The sequence below is a fragment of the Phoca vitulina genome, unplaced genomic scaffold (genome assembly GCF_004348235.1).
Source record: "Phoca vitulina isolate PV1807 unplaced genomic scaffold, GSC_HSeal_1.0 scaffold23, whole genome shotgun sequence".
NCBI classification, from domain to species: Eukaryota; Metazoa; Chordata; class Mammalia; order Carnivora; family Phocidae; genus Phoca; species Phoca vitulina.
The window spans coordinates 26,347,684-26,374,115 of NW_022589726.1; the positions used below are offsets into that span (position 1 = coordinate 26,347,684).

A 26,432-nucleotide genomic window follows, 5' to 3' on the forward strand; every position below is an offset into this window, starting at 1 on the left:
TAGTATTGGGAAAACTGAGGTACTTTGAGCACTACAAAAGGAGATGCCCAAAACATGGAAGTACAGAATGAAGGATATTCTTGACATCAATAGATTAATAGCTAAACTTTACTTGTGCTGAGAGGTGGAATGGATACAGGACTGAGCTATTAGTAACTAACATACAGGACCAGTAACATTCTTAGTGTGAAACTGTTTCTCGGGTTTTAGGTTAACTCACTTTTCTACTGCTGTATCCAGTAATTCTGTATATATTTTAGCAAATTGGGATTATCCACTTGGCTTTTTGGGACACACATTCCTCAATTGGAAGGCCAAGGGTAATATTCAGGTTATGATTTTCAAAATCTGATCTTGCAACAGCAAATAGAAATTTCTGAATTCTCCTTAGTATATCCTCTACTAGTCCTGGAAGCCTCAGTTCATAGCATTCAGCTGGGAAGAAGATCGATGGTGTAGGGTCAATAGTCTGCCCTTTTTCTCCCACCTCCTGGTGAGCTGGGAGAGGGAGAAGGAAAGCAGGAGGAGCGCAGTGGTCAGACATGTTCAGGTTTTCCTGTTCCACGTGTATAAGTGAAAAAAAGGCTGCTAAGGGGAGATTCTTCTTGTTCTGCATTAATAACTCTGGAGGCTGAGGCCTCAACCTTGCCCCAACATGGATTTGTTTATTCATTTGTTCCTTCATTTGTAAAATATTTATTGAGTACCTCTTTCACTGAAGCTACAAAGGTGCTGGGGCCTGTTTAACATGTCCCATAACCAGCCTGTACAAGTATGGGGAGGGAGGGAGGGAGGGTGTAGGAGATGAAGTCACAGTGGTAGTGGGAGGCTAGATTGAGTAGTTAATGGGTGGATCCAGGTTGTGGGGCCTGAAGACTAAACAGATGGGGAGGCGCTTTAAGAAAAATTATGAATGTAAAATCTCTAGGATTCTTTTCAAGGCCTTGGAAAGGGATTTTGTAAGTGAGAGGCCAGAAGTTTAAGCTGCTTTTGGTTCATGGTGAATCCACCCCAACACATAGGGCATTGTAAATCACAGTAAGGATTTTGGCTCTGATATTGGAAGGATTTTGAACAGAAGAAGGACATTGATCAGCCTACATTTTAAAGGGATCACACAAATTGTTAAATGGAGAAAAGACCAGCAGAACAAGGGAAGAGCAAGGAGGGTTAGGAGGATACTGCGGTAATCATGCCGAGCAAAGATGAGGTCTTGGATTTAGATGTAGCCATAAAGTTAGAAGTAGCCACATGCAGTATATGTTTTGATGGTCAAGCTGACAACTGGGGGTGAAGGTGAGTGTTGAGACTTAAGAGTGGTCAGATTATTCTAAGTAGTTTTTTAATTTTTGCCTGAGCAAATGGAAGGATAGAGTTTTGCTGAGAATGGGGAAGGCTGTGGGAACTACAGGTTTAGAAGGAATATCAGGAGTTTTTTTGTTTTTTTGTTTTTGTTTTATATTTTGGGTTTGAGCTGCTAGTTAGATGTCCAGAGGGAGGTAAGTCGAGTAGGCAATAGATAAGTTGGAAGTTTGGTAAGGGGGTCTGGACTTGAAATAACAGGAATTAGAGTATCCTCCTATATTCTAAGGCTGTATGAATTCGCATAGGGAATAGACTAGAATACAGAAGAGAAAGTCTAAGAACTGAACTGTGGGGCATGCCAATGTTTAGCACTGGGGGAGGCGAGGATTAAACTAGGAAAATTTAAGAGAAGAGGCCAGGAAGATAGTAAGAAGACAGGAATGTGTGCCCCAAAGCCATGTGAAGACTTCTCAAAAAAGGTAGGACAGATTAATTGGCTAAATGGTAGGAATTCAAAGAATATGAAGATTTGAAACCTATTATTGAATTTTGCAAAGTAGGATGATTGGTGACCTCAAATGTGCTAATTGAAATGGGTTCAATATTCTTGGCATGAATTAAACTTAAGTATTGTGAAGAGACTTAGATGAATTATTTTTAGACTGCTTTTGTTGGGAACTAATCCTGTTGTGAAAACCTTCTTTAAAAAAGTCCTATGTTTAAACTTTGGGATATAGCAATAAATAACCTATCTGAAAATAAGAGCTCAATCTGTCAATTTTAAATTATTTTTGTCAAAAATCCCAAAATAGTGCACTTAAAAAAAAACTATGAAAAGCAATAGTAAATAAAACTTCATTTTGTTAAAGTTAACAGATACTTCATAGGAACTTTAAAAATGTATCACTTTTATTCAGAAATGTGTCCCTATATGTAGATTCATTTTGGACTTCTGTTGGTCTATTCAATGTGCTACTACCGTACTATATTTAAAACAAACAAACTCTAAGTTCTGAAATGTGGTAGAAGCCCTTGACTTGGTCAAGATTGTCTTGGTTATTTACCCTTCGCATTTACATATAAATTTTAGAATCAGGTTGTTGGTTTCTGCAAAAGGAAAAAAATTTTAGATTTTATTGATCAAGAGATCAGTTTGGTGAAGTGATATCTTTATAGTGTGTCTTGTAACCCATCAATATGGTATATCCTCTATTTCCCACATAATAGTTTATACATCTTTATAGAGGTGTTGTGTATCTTTTTGTTACTGAGTATTGGGTGAGATTTTTTTAAGTGGTATGATTTTTAAAATTTCATTTTTTTCTACATAAAAATGCAGGCAATTTTTGTTTTTAATATTCAACCTTGATCATATATTCTGATAGCTTATCTGTTGATGCTTTTGGATTTGTACATGAACAATCATGTAGACAGCTATTTCTTTCCAATCTCCCTACCTTTTATTTCTTTTCTTTTATTGCACTGGCTAGGATTTCTAGAATGAAGTTGACTAGACATGGCAACAATGAAAATCCTTGCCTCATCGCCAACTTTAGAAGGAAAGCTTTCAACATTTTCTAATCTGTGCAATGTCTGTGGAAGTTCCCCTACATTTCTAGCTTAAGAATTTTTATTATGAATGGATGTTGAATTTTATCAAAACTATTTTCCTCTACATATACCACGATGATCATGTATTTTTCTCCTTTGTTCAGATAATTGATTTTTTTTTTAAAGATTTTTATTTTTTAGATTGTGCGTGAGCAGGGGGAGGGGCAGAGGCAGATGGAGAGGGAGAGAAACTCAGACTCCATGCTGAGCGTGGAGTCCCACACACGCTCAATCCCATGACCCTGAGATCATGACCTGAGCTGAAACCAAGAGTCAGACACTTAACTGACTCAGCCACCCAGGTGCCCCCAGATAATTGATTTTCAAATGGCAAGTCCACTTTGTTTTTACCAGACTGGGTTTGGTAATTTCTTTAGAATTTTTGTATGTGTGTTCATGTGTCAATTTGGTTTGCAATTTTTCCCTTGTGTTGAAAGCAAGAAGATGGCCTATTGAAGGGAATGATTAAAATGATGGGTATGTGAGCCGTATAAGGATGTCCTCATTTTTGTTTTGCTCACTTAATATTATAGATCTACTGACTAAACAAGCGAAAATATCTCAGTAGACTTGTGGAGAGCAAGAACTGTAAATTTTTCTATCTATAGTTTTAGATTACTAATCAACCATATAGCTCATTTTACAGTTTTCCTTTGGTCTACCAAACACAGTTTAATTGCAAATGCTTAGTGAAGTACATTTTAATCTTTGGCTCTCTACTGCTTACCCATGTGATAATTCCTCATGAAAAGGAAGTAAAGACTTTAATTATTTGCAATTAGAATCTGATTTAGTATTGCTGCCCTATTTAAAGACCTGGAGACGGGAGATTGGGCTGCTCTCACAATGAGTACAAATCCAGGGGAAACTGCACAAGCATGGTCCATGCTCTTGGCTGGTACCTGCCTGTGTTCTACTGTTTGTGAAGATCATTACTGCTGGAGTAAGAGTTGGGCCCATTGCCAGGTCAGGCGACAGATACACTGTTTCATGTGGAGAATATCCAGACCTTTGGACCTACCCCCAAGAAGGCTGCTTTCTTGGGCTTTTCTTTCTTGGAAGAGAGCCAGAAAACTGAAGGGATAAAACTCCCTCATTGTGACCTGTTAGTCTGCAGTCTACAACTTTCTTTGCATATACATAAATGTACCTAGATGTTAGGTTAACATCCTGATGTCAAGATTGACAAAAACATTCTTTTTAAAATGCAGTGATTGATTAAATTCTGAGATGTACCATAAAATACCTATTTGAAAATAAGAATTCAGTTTATCAATGACTTAAGTTTTTTTTTTCCCATGTATCTCAAACCAAAATTAGTGGACTTAATAAAAGCTGACAAAAGCAATATGAATAAGTTAATTCCATAATATAGATATTAAGTACTATTATGATTTCAGAGTTTTAATTTTTAACATTTTATAGTCAGTGACTGGCTTTCATTAGACCTAAGTTTTTTAATGTTAAAATTACTTTGAAAAATACCATTAGTGTTTTCTTCTTAAAAAATCTTAAGCAAATATCAAAGATTAGAAGAATATTTCACATGAGAATTCTACTTTCAGTCAAAAGTTATTTCAGGAATGACAGATCTAGGAGGAATAAATTATAATGGCCAGACTAGCATTTGACAAGAATGAGTTAAGGTAGAAGGTTAGATTACCTTTTTGATTTTTGGGAGTTATAACTTTATTATCCCAAAAAACATTCAAGACAAACTAATAGGAAATACTCATACTGATATTTTTAACAAGTTAGTACTAGTGTGGAAAAATAGTATTACACCAATACTTGAATGGTGATAGAGCAAAGAGAGGTTTTAATAAATTACAAATGCCCACTTTAATCTAACTGCATTTTGGGAGGTATTAGAATAGTTAATACTTAAAATGACCTCAGTGCATTTTTGGAATGATTCCACAGCACGAGGCAGACTGTCCAATAATGTGGGAAATCTTGTAGTTCTGGAGCAACTCCTCTAAAGTTTGGACAACAGTTAAAAGGTTATGTGTTAAATCATGAGAAGTGGTGGATTGGCTGGGCAGCTCAGTCCGTTAAGGGTCTGACTCTTGGATTTCAGTTCAGGTCATGATCTCATGGTCGTGAGGTTGAGCCCCGCATTGAGCTCCATGTTGAGTGTGGAGCCTGCTTGGGATTCTCTCTCCCCTTCTTCCTCTACCCCTTCCTGCCCCAACCTGCGCACCCTCTCTCTCCCTTAAAAAAAAAAAAAAATCATGGTAAGTGGATATGGGTTAGAATTGGATTGCCATGAAGGCTCATCTGAAGGTAGAAAGATAAGATTAATAAGGTAGAATTCTGTACTATTGTCAGTTTTATTAGTGTTATGCTATATTCTAACTTCAGCCACACTTGCAAAAAAAACACACTAGAGATCAGTGTTCAACATGAATTCTGAATAAGTGATTTTTCTTTAAAGAATGAAATGTTACATTTATTTGCATTTTCAGATACTATTTTCAGATAAATTTAACTCCTGAGATTTTCAAACCCCTTCAAGAAGCCATAGATTAGGAGTTTGGAATATCATAATTGGCATGTGTATAGTTGTCCCTTTAAATTCTTACACTTGTGTCAGTTGTCTAATTTATCTTAGTCTCACTTTGCTTAGAATTTCTGATAAGGGACAGGATTTGAAGTTGTGGAAAAAGCACTTCATAAAATACAAAAGATTACACAGTTTTTCTATACCCTTCGAGTGTAAAGGTTGGGATGCCAAAAGCTCGAAAGAGACCGCCAGTGCATGTTCCTTTCCAAGAAAGATAATCCTAAAGATTTTGAATTTATGAATGAATGTGTACCTGTTTTCAACTCCTGATCTGTGTAAGGATTCTTGATTCAGCTTGTTAGGGAAACCTGTCTTCTGCATCTTTGGAGTGAACTGATGGGGTGGCTTCTTGAGAATGTAGGTGAAGAAAGGGTATTTACTCTAATGCTTGACTTGTGTGCTCTTTGTCATGTCAGCCCACATAGCAGATGGAACTAGGATTTCTTGCTGGGTGTAGGATTAACGGGAATAATTTGGGGGTTTCCAGTGTTCTTTTTTTCTTTCAGGGCCTCTAGAGTGAAAGGACAGTACTGGATCTGTCCCAAGTCTATGCACAGTAGAGCTGAATGACTTTATATTCAAATCTTGGCTCAGCTCTGATTCTGTAATTCAAGAAGGACTAGACCCCATATATTTATGAATATGACTAGCTAGTTCCTCTTTTAGTTCTGTAGGAGACAGCATTTTCCGTTATGACCCTGGTTACTAAATTCTTAACATTCTACACGTATTACCACATATGACCTTTAGAAGAGTCATGTGATCTGGAATTCTCATGTAATATTGAGGAAATCTGAATTCATTTCTTTGTTATGCCATTTATTTGGTGGCTACTGAAATTGCGTGTAACCTGTGTCACATGTCTGTTTTAAAATGTGCACTATAATAGAAACTGATTCAGGGATGCAATGAGGACTAGTGATGTAATGATTCTTTTATGTTTCAAGTTTTGGCTGGTCACGGGCAAGTCCATATTCTGTACATTTATTGCTAGTAGGTGGGGTTCTAATTAACTGGGGAACCTCTTTGAAATAAAGCTTTATAAAATACTTTATAAGCTATGTGCTATAATTCTATAAGGGTGGTGGTGATTTCTAAAATTGACAAATCATGGAGACTATAGATTTTCATAAGTCTTTGTATTGAATACTAATATTTTAAAAAATGTTCCAGAGTTATTTTATTACCTGTTACCTGGATAGTTGACTTTAACTTTCCTGTTCCCCACTTTCTTCACATATAAAATGTGGATACTAATAGTACCTACCTTACGGAATTAATAATAAAGGAGATAACTTATATGAAGTATACCAGTATCTGGTACATGGTAAATTACTCCTTAAGTGCTTATTAGGTTTATTATTGTTCATAGTAGTATTAATAATACAACTCCATAGCATGGCATAATAGGACATATAATCCAGAAAAGTTTAAATCTTGAGGAAATAAGTTAGATTTCATAATATCTGATATGATCACTATTTTAGGGCACACACAGTTCTTTGAACCGGGAGCCCTGTTGGCCATTTAACAAGTGGTTTAAATGCTGACGATCCAGAATAAGCTTCATTTGATTTTATGCTCGTTTTCAAAATAGTTACATGCTATTGGAGAAGTATAAAATTTGTTCATGCGGTCAAATACAGAGCATTAAGTATCAGTTCTAACCTATGTAGAGACCAGAGTATTTTACTTGCTATCAGGAAAATCAAAAGCAATCTCTCCATCTTTGAATTGCTGCTATTGTACATCACAATTAGAAGTATTCATACCCTGAATTTCTGGTCTTACAAACCTTTTGTCCCTCAGTGTGTTCCTTTCTTCCCTTTCTCTCCCAATTTTCTATCCATCCTTTTTCCTAATTTTTTTTCTTTCCATGAACATTTGTTGAGCACTTACAAAAGGCATAACCCATTGCCCAACAGTGTTCTTAGTGTTTAAAGAGTTTATAACTTGCTGGTAGTGCTGGTATGACAACCTTGTTTAGTGGTGGGCTGTGGGGAAGGACTTGGACTTATGGTCAGTGTGGATCAGTGGTAATTTCTTGAGATAAAAGGGATGCTCCTGAAAATGAATTTTTTGGATGTGAATGAAGGGGGGTGGGACAGGGATTGAAGTTGGTGAAGCCATTTTGGAGACTTTGTTTAATTTTGCATTAATTATTCTAATATTCTAAGGTGAGAAGGACCTAAAAGAGTTTAGAGACCTGGACACTGTTGACAATAGGAACAAAACAAGGAAAAAATTTAAAAGCGAAATGGCAAAACAAGGTGACCAGATACAAAGGGTAAAAGGACAGGAAGAACTCAATGGTAGTGCATGGTTTAGCGTGAGTTAAGCATATTAGGAAGTTACTACTCATAATAATAGAGCAAATCTGGGAATAAGAAAAGAAAATTAGGGCGCCTGGGTGGCTCAGATGGTTAAGCGTCTGCCTTCGGCTCAGGTCATGGTTCCAGGGTCCTGGGATCGAGCCCCACATCGGGCTCCTGGCTCGGCGAGGAGCCTGCTTCTCCCTCTCCCTCTGCCTCTCTCCCTGCTCATGTTCTCTCTCTCTCTCTGTATCTCTGTGTCTCAAATGAATGGATAAAATCTTTAAAAAAAAAAAAATTAAATAATGTATAATTTGAATATGAAGTGCCAGTAGGGCATTTATGTAGAATTGTGGGTTTCTAATTACATTGTTTAACAGAAAATTTTTTAGTTGTTTATATTAGGGATTATTTTCAACAATCTCCTTGCATTCTATGATACACTATTAAAAGTGTTATATTTAAAGATGTAATTAAATTTTTTTTTTTAAAGAATTTATTTATTTATTTGACAGAGAGAGACACAGCGAGAGAGGGAACACAAGCAGGGGGAGTGGGAGAGGGAGAAGCAGGCTTCCCGCAGAGCAGGGAGCCCGATGTGGGGCTCGATCCCAGGATCCTGGGATCATGACCTGAGCCGAAGGCAGACGCTTAACGACTGAGCCACCCAGGCGTCCCCCTGTAATTAAATATTTTATGTTCTAGTGGGCAGATTATCCATTGTATGATGTTCTTGATTTGATGGGTATGGTTTGCTCTAAATTATTTTTGGGTCATAACACACTTGCTATTAATAAAAGATGGCACATCATTTTAGCATTTGACTTGGAACATAAATAAAGACAAGTATTTCATAAAGATGACGTAATTGACAAATGAGCTTTGAATAATGCCCAGTTGGGTATTCGGAAAGGTCATTTTATCATTTGTTACACTGCTTAATTATGAATATCAAAACATAATGAGATTAAATGTTTAGCCCATAAAAGTTATAGGTGCTGTTTTTAAAAACATGGGTAACTAAAAAATTACAATAATAAAACAAATTTATTGTAATGGCTTAATGGACACAGAGATGTTAAAGAATTAAATAGTTCTACCCACCTTATAGTCCCCCTCCAATACTGCAATGTTAAAAGTTTGAGGTGTATACTTATATACCTTTTTGGCTCATTATATAAATTTTTATGGCTAAAAACTTGTGTATTCTTTGGAAGTGCTACAAAAATAAGATCATACTATACATATTACTGACACTTAAATTTTTACTTAAAAAAAAAACACATGGACATCCGTATCAGACCCACAGACCTAATTCATTTTTTAATAGCTGGATAATATTTCATTATTCAGTTTTTCCTGTGTTGAGGTTGTTAATCTGAAAAGTCATAAATTGAGTCTCTTGGGACTTTAGTTATAAAAGCCATTTATATGCAAAAGAAAAACAATGAAAACTTTCTTCCTAATATTCATACTGTATATTTCATTTTATTGTCTTACTGCTTTAGGTAGCATTACCAAAACAATACTACATGGTAGTAGTGAGAGAGGTCATATTTTAATACCTATTAGTTTGGTATGTTACTATTTAAGAATTTAATAAAAAATACCATGAATATATGAATCAGTATGAAATGCAGGACTTGGAGAGCAACCCATATGCAGCCTCTTGAACAGTCATGCTGTTTAAAAAAAAAAGACTTGGATTTTGATTTTTCTTAGGGCAATCTATGAAAATGAATATTTTATTACTAGTAATAGTAATCCTCATGATACTGCTGTATAATAACACTGTTTAACTTCTTTTTATCCTTGTATTTCACATTGGAAGCAGATGTGTATGTATTAAATTTTTGGCTATCTATTTTGTGCAATATTTTTAGTCCCATCTGACTTAATGGCTCTGCATTATATTCTTTTTTTCCCCCCAGAAAGTCAAATAAAGCAAACCACTTTACCCTTTCACAACCACAGCAACATGAACGAAGATCTTAACGTAAAGAAGGAAATGGTTTTAGGGTATCCTTCAAAAAATAAATCCTTGGAAGATGAAAGAAGTCAATTACATTCCAGGAAAAAACGTTTCTTATCCTATCCAAGATACGTGGAAGTCATGGTTACAGCTGATGCTAAAATGGTTCATCATCATGGACAGAATCTGCAGCACTATGTACTAACTCTAATGTCAATTGTAAGTAAACTCATCCTTTAAGCTTTCTAAGATGTTTAATGTTTTCTTCACAGTTAACTTAAGAGTTACTTGAGCAACTTTTTAACACTTGAAAATCTCTGAAAACACTTATTAAAAATACTTGAATTATTCTTTATCATGTGAATACTTTCTACCCCTTAGTGAAGGGTAGCACTGATCTTTTGCCCCTTGAATCTGATTTTTAAACCCTCTTATTTCTGAACAGAAGGAAGGGGATACTATTTTGCTGTTGCTACACTTGCCAAATCAGAAATTAGAGCAAATGATATTTTGTTTTTTAAGTTTTTAATTCCAGCATAGTTAACATAGTGTTATATCAGCTTCAGGTGAATAAGTATAGTGATTCAACCATTCTATACATTACTTAGTGCTCATTGTGATAAATGTACTCTTTAATCCGCATCACCTATTTCATCCACCTCCCTCTCTGGTAACTATCAGTTCTCTATTGTTAAGAGTCTATTTCTTGGTTTCTTTCTTTTTTTTTTTTTTCCTTTGCTCGTTTGTTAAATTCCACATGTGAGTGAGATCATATGATATTTGTCTTTCTCTGACTTAATTTGCTTAGCGTTATACTCTCTAGCTCCATCCATGTTGTTGCAAATGGCAAGATTTCATTTCTTATGGCTGAGTAATATTCCATTGTGTGTGTGTGTGTGTGTGTGTGTGTGTGTGTGTGTGTGTATACACACACCACCTCTTCTTTATCCATTCATGTATCAGTGGACACTTGGGCTATTTCCATAATTTGGCTGTTGTAAATAATGCTGCCTTAAACATAGGGGTGTGTGTATCTCTTTGAATTAGTGTTTTTGTATTTTTGGGTAAATACCCAGTAGTGTGATTACTGGATTGTAGGGTATTTCTATTAACTTTTCAAGGAACCTCCACACTGTTTTCTATAGTGGCTATACCAGTTTGTCTTCCCAGGAATGGTGAAAGAGGGTTCCTTTTTCTCCACATCCTCACCAACACTTGTTATTTTTTGTGCTTTTGATTTTAGCCATTCTGACCGGTGTGAGGTGGTCTCTCATTGTAGTTTTGATTTGCATTTCCCTGATGATGAGTAATGTTGAGCATTTTTTCATGTGTTGGCTATCTGGATGTCTTTGGAGAAATGTCTGTTCATGTCCTCTGCCCATTTTTTAATTGGATTATTTGTTTTTAATGTATTGAGTTGTATCAGATCTTTATATATTTTGGATACTACTCTTTATTGGATATGCCATTTGCAAATATCTTCTCCCATTCCATAGGTTGCTTTTTAGTTTTGTTGATTGTTTCCTTTGCTATGCAGAAGCTTTGTAATTTTTTTTTAGAAGCTTTGTATTTTGATGTAGTCCCAATAGTTTTATTTCCCTTGCTTTAGAAGACATCTCTAAAAAAACTGTTACTATGGCTGATGCCAGAGAAATGCTGCCTGTGTTCTCTTCTAGGATTTTTATGGTTTCAGGTCTCACATTTAGGTCTTTAATCCATTTTGAGTTTATTTTTGTGCACGTTGTGAGAAAGTGATCTGGTTTCATTCTTTTGCATGTAGTTGTCCAGTTTAACCAGCACCATTTGTTGAAGAGATTTTTTTCCCATTGGATATTCTTTCCTGCTTTGCTGAAGATTAATTGACCATATGGTTGTGGATGTATTTCTGGGTTTTCTGTTCTGTTGATCTACATGTTTATTTTTATGCCAGTACTGTATTATTTTAATTACTACAGCTTTGTAATATAACCTGAAATCTGGAATTGTGATGTCTTCAGCTTTGGTTTTCTTTTTAAGATGCTTTGGTTATTCAGGGTCTTTTGTGGTTCCATACAAATTTTAGGACTTTTTGTTCTAGCTCTGTGAAAAATGCCATTGGTATTTTGATAGGGATTGCATTAAATGTGTAGATTACTTTGGATAGTATAGGAATTTTAACAATATTTGTTCTTCCAGTCCATGAGCATGGAATGCCTTGCCATTTCTTTGGATCTTCTTGAACTTTTTTCAACAGTGTTTTATAGTTTTTAGAGTATAGACCTCTCACCTCTTTGGTTAAGCTTCCTAGATACTTGGTTTTTTTAGAACACCTGTAAATGGGATTATTTTCTTGCTTTTTCTGCTGCTTCATTATTGGTGTATAAAAATGGAACAAATTTCTGTACATTGATTTTTGTATCCTGTGACTTTACTGAATTCATTTATCAGTTCTAGTAGTATTTTGGAGTCTTTAGGGTTTTCTATATATAGTATCACCCCATCTGCAAATAGTGAATGTTTTACTTCTTAACAATTTGGATGCCTATTATTTTGTTGTCTAATTCTGTGGCTAGAATTTCCAGTACTATGTTGAATAAAAGTAATAAGAGTAGACACCCTTGTCATGTTCCTGATTTTAGAGGAAAACCTCTGTTTTTCCCCATTGAGTATGATTTTGGCTGTGGGTTTTCCTTTCCTCTTTCTTTTTTTTAAGATTTTATTTATTTATTTGAGCAAGCACACAAACGGGGGAGGGGCAGAGGGAGAGAGACAAGCAGACTCCCCACTGAATGGGGAGCCCAAGATGAGGCTCGATCCCAGGACCCTGAAATCATGACCTGAGCTGAAGTCAGATGCTTGACCAACTGAGCCACCCAGATACCCCAGCTGTGGGTTTTTCATATAAGGCCTTTATTATGTTGAGGTATGTTTTCTCTAAACCTACTTTGTTAAGTGTTTTTATCATGAATGGATGTTTTCCTTTGTCAAATGCTTTTTTCTGCATCTATTCAAATGATCATATGGTTTTTATCCTTACTGATGTGATGTATCACATTGATTGATTTGCGAATATTGAACCATCCTTGCATCACAGGAAAAAATCCTGCTTAATCATGGTGAATGATTTTTTTTTTTTTAATGTATTGTTGGATTCAGATTGCTAGTATTTTGTTGAGGATTTTTGCATCTATGTTCATCAGAGATACTGGCCTGTGGTTCTATTTTTGTGTGGTATCTCTATCTGGTATTGATATCAGGATGATACTGGCCTCATAGAATGAATTTGGAAATTTTCCTTCTGCTTCTATTTTTTGGGATAGTTTGAGGAGAATAGATATTAACTCTTTAAATATTTGTAATTCACCCGTGAAGCCATCTGGTCCTGGACTTCTGTTTGTTGGGAGTTTTTTGATTACTGATTCAATTTCATTCCTGGTAATCAGTCTATTCAGTTTCTATTTCTTCCTGCTTCAGTTTTTTTTTCTTTAATTTTTTTTTTTTTAAAGATTTTATTTATTTATTTGAGAGAGAGAGAACGAGAGACAGAGAGCATGAGAGGGAGGAGGGTCAGAGGGAGAAGCAGACTCCCCGCCGAGCAGGGAGCCTGATGTGGGACTCGATCCCGGGACTCCAGGACCATGACCTGAGCCGAAGGCAGTCGCTTAACCAACTGAGCCACCCAGGCGCCCTCTTCCTGCTTCAGTTTTGATAGGTTATATGTTTTTTAGGAATTCATTTCTTTAAGGTTGTCCAATTTGTTGGCATATAACTTTTTATAATCTCTTAAAACTGTATTTCTGTGGTGTTGGTGTTTCATTTGTGACATTTGTGACTTTATTTGGATCCTCTTTTGTGATGAGTCTGACTAGAGGCTTATCCATTTTGTTTTTTCAAAGAACTAGCTCCTGGTTTTATTGATCTATTTTTTTTTTATTTCTATATTTGTGCTCTAATCTTTATTTCCTTCCTTCTGCTGGTTTTGGGTTTTGTTTCTTTTTCTAGCTCCTTTACGTGTAAGCTTAGGTTGTTCATTTGACATTTTTCTTCTTACAGTAGGCCTGTATTGCTATAGACTTCCTTATTAGAACCACTTTTGCTGCATCCCAAAGATTTTGGACCATTGTTTTCATTTTCATTGGGAGAAATGATATTTTAAATTGTAAATGTATTTATGGGGATAAAAGGATAGGTTATTACTGAGAGCTGCTTTAGCAAATTTGGAACATAAGATCACAGTAGCTGTGAGAGCTCTTGATCTGATATTAACATCTCTGTTGAGCAGGGGTGGTGGCGTATCCATGGAACAGAATTATAGTCCTAGTGAAGGACCTATACAATATTCTATACATACACCTACTTAAATCTGTTGTCTGGGACATTTCTGGATTTAGGCCTGTTTTGAAGTAATTACTAAAAGCCACCCCCCTTTTGCTCAGAAGTCTCCTGGTTTAGTTAATGAATTAGTCACTTATTTATACAGATTTAGGGTATTGGAACTTACCTAATGGCTAGACGTACCTCTATTCACATGTAGGGAATTCAGGCCCACTTGATTGAACAGACTTGGCCAGGATACATCTATTGGCCATTGTAAATTTTTCTTAGCTAGAAATGCCCAGTTAAGTACGTTTTGACTTGAAGAAACTAAGACCCTGTTATTTTCCTTATATATAACATTTCACCTTAAATTCTTATGATTATATGTGCTTAAGAATACATGGCCCCTGTTGCCTAAGCACAGTATCTGGTACAAAGTGGGCATCCAATAGTTAATGAAAGATAGAATGAATAGTGATTAAAGTAATACTTTTTTTTCAGAATGCATGACATCGTAATAGACCCAAAAAATAGATGATTCAAAATGATTTCTGAAATTGTACAAAATGGACACTTGTGGCCTTGAAATTTAAAATCAAAACAGAGCTATACAAAGAAATTTGTCCTGATAACATGCTTTTACCTCTGAATCTGAAGTCATTAGATGTGTAATTATCTAGATGTATAATTATCTACATGTGGGTGTGGCATGCTCATTATGAGGGGATTCTAATAAGAGCACGGACACAGAGGATGTTTGTTGATAATATAGGGTATTGAATCAATTATATGGAACAGCATAGGATAAACTTTGTAATTTTAAATGGTTAAAGGAGATATTCATTAAGAAAATTGTGGGTAAGAGGGTATGGATACTGAAGGAAAATACTAAATTTTGTAAATGCATCAGATTGTGAAGACTGCTTAATGATGGGCAACTTTGATACCTGTGCTATGGAAATATGGAGTAGAAGGAGGAAAGGAGAACAAGAGGAATGTTTATTGAAAAAATTTTGGAATAGCTACACGCAGTTTTAGTGATAATGGCATCCTCAGAAGAGTTTTTGTTACCTGTATTTCACATAAAAATCAATATAATCACTGTTTGGAAGATACTGTGACATAACCTGGAGATTACTGAAGTTGTCCGTGGGAGTTTTAAAGCCACAGTTCATCAAGGGCAAAACAGATCTTTTGACTTCATAGAAAGTAAATCGGCTTCTCAGACTGCTTGAAACAGTAGCCCAATGTATGCATGTATCCCTTTCTAGGTTCTTAGTCCCACTAGGACAGCCAATTTCAATTGAAGATTAGTTTATAGATCTAGTCAGCTGGTTGTGTTGAGCTCTCATTCACAAGGAGATGGACCACAGTGGGGTTAGGAAAGAGGGAAGCATTCCAAATGTAGATGGATAGGAGGAAAAATTTAGAGTCTCTCTTTTGAGGTGGTTTGGGTTTTGTATATATTTTCTTTCCTCTTCAGAGGTCAAATTTCAGGTGATTTATAAATTACCTTTTTCATTAAAAGAATGTGTGTAATTTAAGAAACAAAAATGAGGATAGGGATAAAGAGGCAAACCAAGAAACACTCTTAACTATAGAGAAAAAACTGATGATTACTAGAGGGGAGGTGGGTTGGGGGGATGAGTGAAACCGGTGATGGGGATTAAGGAGAGCACTTGTGGTGAGCATAGTACACTGTATATTAACTAACTGGAATTTTAAATAAAAAGTTAAAGAATGTTCAGATAAGGATACAGGACAGTCAGCAGACTTTCTGCATATATATATATTAGTGAAAAGCCGTGATCACAACCATATTTGCAGATATAAACCTGCAGATATAAGCCACGCGAAAGGAAACTGAGCAAGAATGACAGGCTCTCCTTTTTTTGCCTGGGACTTTCTTAGTTGTGATGTTAAGACTCATGTCCCTGGAAACCCTGTAGTCCTAGGCAAATTGGGACAGTTGGGCAGACCTTATAGAGCTAGTCAAATTTAGTTCAACTTGTTTTATCTCCACAACTGAATTCTATTTCCCAAAATTGCTCTGAAGAGGTAAGAGGAATGCTGTCTCCAAGTAAGTGTCCACGGATGTTTCCAACTGAGGAAGGAGCCGTTGAGATTTTGCACATTCTGTCCTCATTTTTAAGAAGGTATTAACTGCATTTATTCAAACACACACAGGATATTGGTAATGTTCTTGGTGATAGTGATTTAGGAAAAAGACAAGAAAATGTGATTTAGACTTGAAGTATAATTGTGAACCACTTAAGAGTTCAAAGTCACAAAAAAGTTTTTGTGTGTTGGCTCCAGATAGGGGAAATAGCTGAATGCTTCAACACTGAGCAAATGGATTATATACATCATTTAGAGAGAGGATTATCTACCATTTAACCATCTTGCACAAAGTAAACCTTTGTAGTGTCTTAAACTTTTTCTTTACTTTCAACAATTTAACAAAATGTCTACGTACAGTGATAGAGAAATGTGTGATTTAATTCACTAGAGTGCTGTACAAATAGTGTAGTGATCTCTTATTCAAAGTGATTTCAAGGGGCACCTAGGTGGCTCAGTCAATTGTTTGCCTTCAGCTCAGGTCATGATCCCAGGGTCCTGGGATCGAGCCCTGCATCAGGCTCCCTGCTCAGCGTGGAGTCTGCTCCCTCTGCCCTTCCCCCTCCCCCTTCCCCTGCTCATGCTCTCTCTCTCAAATAAATAAACAAAATCTTAAAAAAAAAGTGATTTCAACATTAAAACCGGAAAGAACAGAATTGTGTATAACGTATCTAATGAAATGAGTTTGTGTTAAATGATCAGAGATGTTCAACTATTTTCTATACCAGAGCTTTTATCTTTAAAGAATTTGGGTGACAGTATTTGACTAAAATGGCATTTACGTATAATTAAACTACCAAAGTAATTGTCATCTAGAGGAGTTACTTTCTTCAACAGACTTACTTTGATATTCAGTGACATATTTAATAAACCTTGAAAATATTTACTAGGTCAGAGTCTTCTATACTCCATTGGGTTCACAAAGGTTTGACTTTATAATATTCACCTTCTTACAGATTTAATAGGGTAAATTTAAGGAGCACCATGTGATCATCAGGAATTAGCCCTGTTTATTAAAATAGAGGCATTTATCAACTAAAACCCTCACTTGCATTACACTGACGTAATATCATTGCTTTCACTGATGTTATAAGTCCTAGGGGTGTAACACACAGCATGGTGAATAGTTGACATGGTGATTATTTTATGTTTGAAAATTGTTTAGAGTAGATCTGAAAAGTTCTCATCACAAGAAAAAATTATAACTGTGGTGATGGATGTTAACTTAATGTGATCATTTCACAATATCTACATATATCAAATCATTGTATATCTAAAACTAATATGTCCGTTATCTCAAAAATGGCAAAAATGATAAAAATGAAGATAGCCTCTAAGCATATCATATATGTACATTTGCTGAAGCTCTATATACAAATTATTTCAAAATAGTTGGTCAGTTAATGGTGACAGTAACTTCATGATTTGCATGAAGTGTATTTTGCCTAGAATTTTCTTAATATTTAAACAATAGAATGTATATCATTTCTTCTCTACCTTTTTTTGATATATGTCTGTGAATTACTGTTTTGTGAGACCTGTAAAGAAACATAAACCTGATATGCCAGAAGAACAAACACTTAAAGAATAAAAGATTCAATACATTTTAATTAGATCAATAAAAATTCTAAAATGCAGCACTCTCCATAGCAAGAAGGGGAAGATAATGTTCAAGCATTTGTGTGAAATAACACCTCTCACTAGATTATGTGTATATGTGTTAGCCTATTCAAGACCCTGAAGATAGCTACTTAACTTTTTTACTCAACATTTCTCTAACTGTGGAATGATTTTGTTCTTTAGAGCAAATGCCCTCTACACTCCTCCCCCAACAGCACCTGGTAAATACTAATTAAATACGCTAGGGCATTGTGACCAAGGGTGCTCCGTGCCTCAACATGGTTGCAGGTATTGAGACAAAAAGTAGATAGACCCATTTCTAGAGTTGAGAAACTTCCTTGTAACTAGTAATAGAGCTAGAACTAAAACCAGGGTCTCTTGACTACATAACAGTTCTCTGAGGCCATGGTCAAGTGACCAGAGCAGGGCAATGTCATGAAACACATTAGGGTTCTGAAAGAAATTTTTGTACCAAGAGCTAATTAGAAGGGCTTAGAGTGGAATGCTGAAATTCCCTAAGGTAGATACAATGGTTAGAGCTAAAGCCAATAAACTTATAAATGTATTCATGAAGAAGTAGCAAACATGGTACCCTACCATCATGGAAATCTAATATGGGGTGGTAGTTTGGGGATGAGAGAAGCACATTGTACATGCCAATTAGAAAAGCCTCTGAGTAATGAAATGGGCCTTGTCATCTGCCTGCTTCACGATTCCATTTAATTGAATAGTTATACCATAAACCTTTAAATATCCAAATATAGTAGAAGGTATATATATTGAATATGAGCACATAGATGATGGTCAGCACATACAGTAGGAAATGCATACAATTAAATAGGATACCTTTAATTACTTCATGATACCATTTTAGTATAAAAGCAAAATATCAATCTGAGTTTTTGGGGGAGAGGTGTGTGTGAAGAATTAAGCTGAGCCCTCTGTTTTTGTAATTTTTGCCTCTAAAAGAATAAGGTTTTATTATTTTTAAGTTTTCATTTAAATTCCAGTTAACATACAGTGTAATATTAGTTTCAGGTGTACAATATAGTGATTCAACACTTCCATACAACACCCGGTGCTCATTATAGCAAGTGTGCTCGTTAATCCCCCCACTCACCTCCCCTCTGGTAACCATCAGTTTATTCTCTATAGTTAAGAGTTTGTTTCTTGGTTTGCCTCTCCCCCTACCCCCCACTTTGTTTCTTAAATTTCACATTTGAGTGAAATCATACGGTATTTGTATCTGATTGATTTATTTCACTTAGCCTAATACTCTAGCTCCATCCATGTCATTGTAAATGGCAAGATTTCATTCTTTTGTGTGGCTGAGTTATATTCCGTTGTAGATATATATGCCACATCTTATAGAGACGTTATAGGTGCAGTATCTGGTTCCTTCTGAAACTCAGTATTTTTAAGACTATATATTTCGTAGCTGATACTAAAATATCCGGATTGTCATTGATAGTCAACATCTTTGGGGCAATGAGTAGAGAAATTAGCTACGTAGATACTTCATAGTACTTAAGCTTTTTTCTCTGTGGTGTAACTGAGAATGCATGGTTTCCTGTGACATAGAAGTCTTCACAACTGTTCATTTTTCAATCAGCAATAATTGCGCCTCAGATAAACTTCATTGGCTATGATACTGCCACTGTGCAAAGCTCACAACTGTTCATTTTCAAGGCGGGGGGAGAGCCTTTGTGCATACCTTTGAGGTGTATTATTTACTTTGTAATTTGACTTAGAAAAACATCCACTTTTAAACTCACTGAATCAGAGGATAACTCTGTAGTTACAAGTATGGGTATACTTTATTTTCCCTGGGAGATAAGTATTTTTTTTTAAGTTACATGGAAAATATCAGTTCAGCTACAAATTTCCACAGCTCCCATTTTCAAGTGAGCAATACTGCAGTGTTAACAGACCTGTTGAAATTGCCAACCATTTGATTGTCCCTGTTTTAACGTACTCTCAACCCCACAAGATGCCCACTTTTGCCAAAAAGGGCTACTGCCAGAGCTGAAGGCACCACCGTTGGTAGACTGTTGTAAACATTTGTGGCCGTGCAGCTAAAGCAACAGAAAAGGTGCTGGAATGTGTATTGAAGTCCATGCTGACCCTACAGTGTCCGCATTTCCAGAGATGCTTTGGGCTCTGGTTGTGGTTGTACTCCACGTAGCAAAACAGCAGCAACCATGTATATTATTCAGTTATATTGAAACCGCCTTGGCTGCTAGTACTTCCAGCAAATTCTAAGCTTCAGAAGGTCAGGGTCCATGTCTTCCTTAGCTCTCTGGGTTGCTAGCCAACAAAGCAGGGTGTAGATGCTGAACATTTATAAAAAGATGAGACAAGTAGTAACTCCTCAAGCAATTGCTATCTTGGTTTGGGTAGTGGTCCGGGAGATGGTGATTCAGGTTTCAGAAACTTTAAGCTGAGGTATAGTTGACAAAGTGTACAACAGTGATTTGAGTGATTTGACAACTCTACATGTTATGCTATGCTCACTACAAGCTTAGCTACCATTTGTCACCGTACAATGCTCTTACAACACCGTTCACTGTATTCCCTATGCAGTACCCTTCATCCCCATGACTTATTCCATAACTGGGAACTTGTATCTCCCACTCTCTTTCACCCATTTTGCCCATTCCCCACCCCCTCCCCTCTGGCAACCACCAGTTTGTGCTCTGTATTTACGAGTCTATTAATGCTTTGTTTTGCCTTTTAGATTACATGTATAAGTGAAGTCATATGGTATTTGTCTTTTTTGGTCTGACTTATTTCACTTAGCATTATAGTCTAGGTTCCTCCATGTTGTCACAAATGGCAAGATATTGTTCTTATGGCTGAGTAATATTCTGTTACGTATATACCGTGTCTTAACCATTCATCTATCAGTGGACACTTAGATTACTTCCATATCTTGGCTAGTGTAAATAATGCTGTTGTAATAAACATAAGGGTGCATATATCTTTTTGAATTAGGGTTTTCTTTGGGTAAATACCCAGTAGTGGAATTACTGGATCATATGGTATTCCTATTTTTATTGTTTGAGGAACCTTTATACTGTTTTCCACAGTGATTGCAGCCACTTTACATTCCCATCCATGGTGCACAGAGGTTTCTTTTTCTCCACATCCTCACCAACACTTACTTCTTGTCTTTTTGATATCTTATGGTTTTGGTTTGCATTTCCCTGGTCAGTGATGTTGAGCAAATTTTCATGTGTCTGTTGGCAATGTGTATGTCATCTTTGGAAAGATGTCTATTCAGGTCCTCTGCCTTATTTTAATCATATTGTTTTTAAGTTCTTTATATATTTTTGATACTGATCCCCATTGAATATATCATTTGCAAACGTCTTATTTAGTAGGTTGCCTTTTAATTTTGATGATGGTATCCTTGGTTGTGCAAAAGCTTTTTATTTTGGTGTATTCCTCGTAGTTTAGTTTTGCTTTTTTCCCCTTGCCTGAGGGGACTTACCAAGAAAGATGTTACTGAGGTCATTGTCAAAGAGACTACTGCCTATCTTTGGAAAAAATTTTCATTGCATGGGTGGCCCGGGTCCTGAGGGGATTATATCTCTGAAGGAGTGCAAGACCCTGAGGCATTGGATGTGGAAGAAACCACTACTGCAGAGGAACCTTTATGATGGCTACAAGTAGAGGAGATGAATCTAGTGAATTAGCACCTTAACGAGGAATCACAAACTGAGCCCATGGAGAGGGCCTCATAGAATTGCTTTTTTCAGTCTTGGAGAATTAAAGACCAGGTTGTGACCTGTGACCTCTTCTAGGGTTCCTTATGTGATTTTTGGATGAATCTGTTTCCATGGATTCCAGTAGTGCTAACCATTAAAAATTATAAGCATACTCAGAATTGGAAATATGTAGCCATTGTGGAAAATATTAGGTAAAACTACCGAAAAATAGGTAAAACTTATATATTTTTATGGAGAATAATGGTTGTGTAAATTATGGATTGTGACACAGAATGAAGTGAAATTCCTGCTGAAGCATCTATTTTCCAAGCTCTCAGTGTTCAGGTTACTTGAGAACTTTGTTAAAATGCAGATTGATTCACTGGTCCAGGGTGGGGCCTGCAATTCTGCGTTTCTAATCAGCTCTAGGGTATGCTGCTGATCTCAGTAGTAGGTTTAAAGGATACTGGTTCTCAAGCTCAGGTTCACGTTGGAATCATTAAAAAATACCGGGGAAATTTAAAAGATACTGATGCCTGCATCTCAACCCTAGAGATTCTGATCTAATTTGTAAGGGATGTGGCCTGCGCGTCTGGATTTGTGAAAAGGCCCATAGGAGATTCCAGCATGCGGCTGAATCAGAGAATTGATGTTCTAGGACTGGTTTCAATTTATGTTTGAGAAGAAATAACTCATTTAGGCATCTAGTCCTACACTTTTTAAATAAAACACTTTCAGTATAATTTTATTAGCAGTTATTACATCAAAATTTACATTTACAACATCTAAAGGACTGTCTTAGAAGAGCATATGTAATAAGACTTTAACACTAAGAAGATAGAACATATTCTCATTATAGCACAGCACAATATTAATTAAGTACAATTCTATTAAGAACTAGAAGTAAACTCCGGTGCTGCTTAACATTCTACAATGCAGATAATCCTACATTTTTTTCCTTGCAGGTTGCAGCAATCTACAAGGACTCAAGTATTGGAAATCTTATCAACATAGTAATTGTAAAATTAGTTGTAATTCATAATGAACAGGTAAGAAACAGGCCTGAAGTTAGTAATCTTAATTGTAGTAGGCTTCTAGTAACAATATATATAGATCACAAAATTGTTATTGGAAATGAGATATTCCTAAAATTTACATTTAAAAACTTGATTTGAAAAGGAGTGAGATTAACTTTTTATATTGTGATGGAAACAAAAAGAAAGGAAGTAATAAAAACAACTTAAAAACTTAAGGCTTAAAAACAATGAGGTATTCCTTTTATAATCCTGTCATTGAAGGATTTAAAATACAGTTTTTTAGAAGTTTTTTGATCCTCAGTATTGGATGGTTACATTGAAAAGTTCTCACTAGATTCCCTTTTGACCATGTCTTAAGTATTGCTAAAATATTCCTGAATAAATACGAGGGAGAAATGCCACTTCACTTGCCTCTGAAAATGCTATTTAATAAATTGCAAGGATGCTGACAAGCTTGGAGAGAAAAGGGGCGAGGGATGTTTTAATGTAATATTGAATTGCTCATTTTTTTGCGTAGGAAGGACCAGTCATCAGTTACAATGCAGCTACCACATTGCGTAACTTCTGTTTATGGCAACAAACTCAGAATGTTCTTGATGATGCTCACCCTTCTCACCATGACACTGCTGTTCTTATCACTAGGTACAGTTTTAGAAATAACCCTTCCAACTGCAGTTGTTTACTCTTTCTCTCCTGAATGATCACTGATACTTCTTGTTACCTTAATTCTTTATCAATAATACACAGAAGTGTTCTATGAGAACTTGTATTGCAAAAGATACTATTGTATGAAAACATTATTCTTGCAGACCAGAATGCTAGTTGATTCCTTAGGAAATTAGCAATGTTAGGTTGTTGAGTAATGGATTGACCAAAACAAAATAATTTCCTTATTTAGGGACAGAATTATGAAAAATAATTGCAAATAAACATAGTTGTGGAACTGAATATAGGTTATGTTCATTCCCCACTTGATGTTTTAATTGCTTGGAAAGAAGAGCTTTTGAATTTAATTGGTTGTCTACTTTTTGGACTTCTTGTACTTTAAAAAAAAATCTGTGTTTTGATGTTCAATACATGTCTTAATTACTAGACTACATTTATGAGGGTGTTTCTCAACCTGCTTAAGGAAAACAACTTCTGCTATTATAAAATGATTGTCCATTTTACAAGCACCACTATATATTGTTAATTCATGCCTTTGCTTCAGCAACATTGATGGCTACCAGGATATTTAGATTTTAGGATTGGTTGGTTGACAAAAGGAAATAATTCTTCCACTTAAGGGACAGACTCCGAAATCTCTGCTTTCTAGAACTCTGAAATGAAACACTTAGTCCATATAAAAGAGCTGTAAAATTTTAGAACTAAAGCAAAATTGACTTAATTTTATACACCATATTATATCATCAGTCCATGGTTCTTCCCTGGATTGTAATTAGAGGCCAAGCAACAAAGATTGGAGATAATGAATTATAAAATGGGAGGTAGACAAAGGAGGCTAGAAGAGGGAGACCATAAGAAATGACAAGAGAACTGTCAAATTGAATGCGTAGAGACTAAGTAATGCAGAAGAAAAAAGTAAGCAATTTGGTAATATCTGAGAACATTATCTGTGGTGAAGAATAATAGCTGAAGCTCATAATGATGTTGGAACATCTAGAAAAGCATAAACTATATTACACATAGAGCATAAATAAAGGCAGAAGTGAAAAATACACTTAGAAAGTTTATCGTTGAACGTGGTTAAAGCTTCAGCTCTTTTCAGCAGTCACTTTTATATAGCACGCATTGCTTATTGGTATATACAAATGGTGTATTATCCTAGGTTCAAATTATTGAGAGCTTAATAAGATCTGGATTTGGAAGTGAGTTTGTGGTAATAGTCACATCATAGTTCAAGCTTCTTTATTTTTGTTTTGACTTGTAAAAATATTTTCTGAAATGCTTCAAACTTTTTTGTTTTAAGGGAAGACATTTGTGGAGCTAGAGAGAAATGTGACACATTGGGTAAGTTACTTTGCAAATTAAATATAACTTATAGAGATGCCTGGGTGGCACAAGTTGGTTAAGCATCTGACTCTTGGTTTCGGCTCAGGTTGTGATCTCAGGGTCGTGAGATAGAGCCTTGCAACCAGCTCCGCGGTCAGCATGGAGTCTCTCAAAACTTTCTCTGCCCCTCCCCCCAGCTTGTGTGTTCTCTCTCTCTCAAATAAAAAATCTTTAATAAATATATAATTTACTGAATTGTTTAAAATGTTTATTTTCCTTTTACATCATAATCATTTTGATTGTCTTGATTAATGATTGTCATTATTAGCTTCTGCCTCAATACATTTTAAAGAATAAGAACTGATATTGTGCCAATTACTATATACATATAAAATATACGCAAATTTAAAGCAAAATAATAAAAAATAATAAAATGAATAGCCATAAATCCACCACCAGATTTAAGAGCCAAAACTTAATACACTCATATGGCCTTTGCTAAGTCCTTATTCTTTCCCAAGAGGTAGCCAATACCATGAATTTTATATGTTCCAGTTCCTTTCATCCATATTGAAAAATAATCCTATATATCTATATGTTCATAAAAGAAACTGGTTTTGCTTCTTTTTGAGCATTGTAGTTGTAGTTCATGGATTTTCACTCCTGTATAATTCATCCTCAGTTTACATATTTACACACTATTAGTGGATATTTGGACCAATTCCAGGTTTTCATAATGAACTTCACTTTAAAATCTAGGGTATATTCCTACAACTGAAATTGTTATACCAAAGTTGAACATCAGCAAATTTAATATCTTAAAGTGGTTGTACCAATTTACATCTTTATCAATAATGTATAAACATTCCTTTTGATTATGTCCTCAACACAATGTACCTTCAGATTTATCATTTTTGCCAATCTAAATGTAATATATTTCATTATAGTAGTAATTTTCAGTTCTATGATTATTGAGTTTGAACATCTTTTCATATCTACTGGCCATTTATATTTCCTTTACTCTGAGGAATGAAAGAAATATGACCTATTTTTCCACTGTGGTGTTTGTCATTTTCTTACTTTTTTTTTTTTTTTTTTGAATTAAAAATTTTTTTCCAGGGGTGCCTGGGTGGCTCAGTCGCCTGGGCGTCTGCCTTTGGCTCAGGTCATGATCCCAGGGTCCTGGTATCGAGCCCCACATTGGGCTCCCTGCTCAGCGGGAAGCCTGCTTCTCTCTCTCCCACTCCCCCTGCTTGTGTTCCCTCTCTCACTGTGTCTCTCTCTGTCAAATAAATAAATAAAATCTTTAAAAAAAATAAAATAAATTCAATTAGCCAACTTATAATTCATCATTAGTTTCAGATGTAGTGCTCAGTAATTTATCAGCTGCGTATACACATCCAGTGCTCATCACATCACGTGCCCTCTCCTTAATGCCCATCACCCAATTACCCCATTCCCCACCCAACTCCCCTCCAGTAACCCTCAGTTTGTTTCCTATACTTAAGAGTTTCCCATGGTTTTTCTCCCTCTCTGATGGCTTCCCATTAGTTAGGCTTTGTTTTAAAGTCTATTTTGTCTCATAAGTATTGCTACCCTAGCTTTTTTTCCCCCCACTTCCAATTGCATGGAGTATGTTTTTACATCTCTTCACTTTCAGTCTGTGTGTCTTTAGGTCTGAAGTGTCTTTTGTAGGCAGCAAATAGATAGGTTTTATTTGTTATCCAGTCAGTCACCTGATGCCTTTGGAGCACTTAATCTATTTACATTTAAGGTAATTATCGATAGGTATGTACTTATTGCCATTTTGTTAACTTTTTTTAGTTGTTTTGTAGTTCTCTGTTCCTTTCTTGCTCTCTTCACTTGTGATTTGATGACTTTCAATGTTATACT

General features: G+C 35.7%; 1 protein-coding gene and 1 pseudogene across 5 annotated transcripts in view; one reads left to right on the forward strand and one right to left on the reverse strand.

Moving 5' to 3' along the window:
• ADAMTS20 (ADAM metallopeptidase with thrombospondin type 1 motif 20) overlaps positions 1-26,432 on the forward strand; it is a 167,365-nt gene that overhangs the window by 20,948 nt on the left and 119,985 nt on the right. For all 5 annotated transcript variants that reach the window (XM_032421117.1, XM_032421115.1, XM_032421120.1 and 2 more), the window contains exons 4-7: positions 9,726-9,985; positions 22,476-22,559; positions 23,065-23,189; positions 24,517-24,557. In XM_032421117.1, coding sequence (XP_032277008.1) covers positions 9,726-9,985; positions 22,476-22,559; positions 23,065-23,189; positions 24,517-24,557 — 510 coding nt within the window. The remainder of the gene's footprint in view (positions 1-9,725; positions 9,986-22,475; positions 22,560-23,064; positions 23,190-24,516; positions 24,558-26,432) is intronic.
• LOC116642671 lies at positions 19,276-19,469 on the reverse strand (annotated as a pseudogene).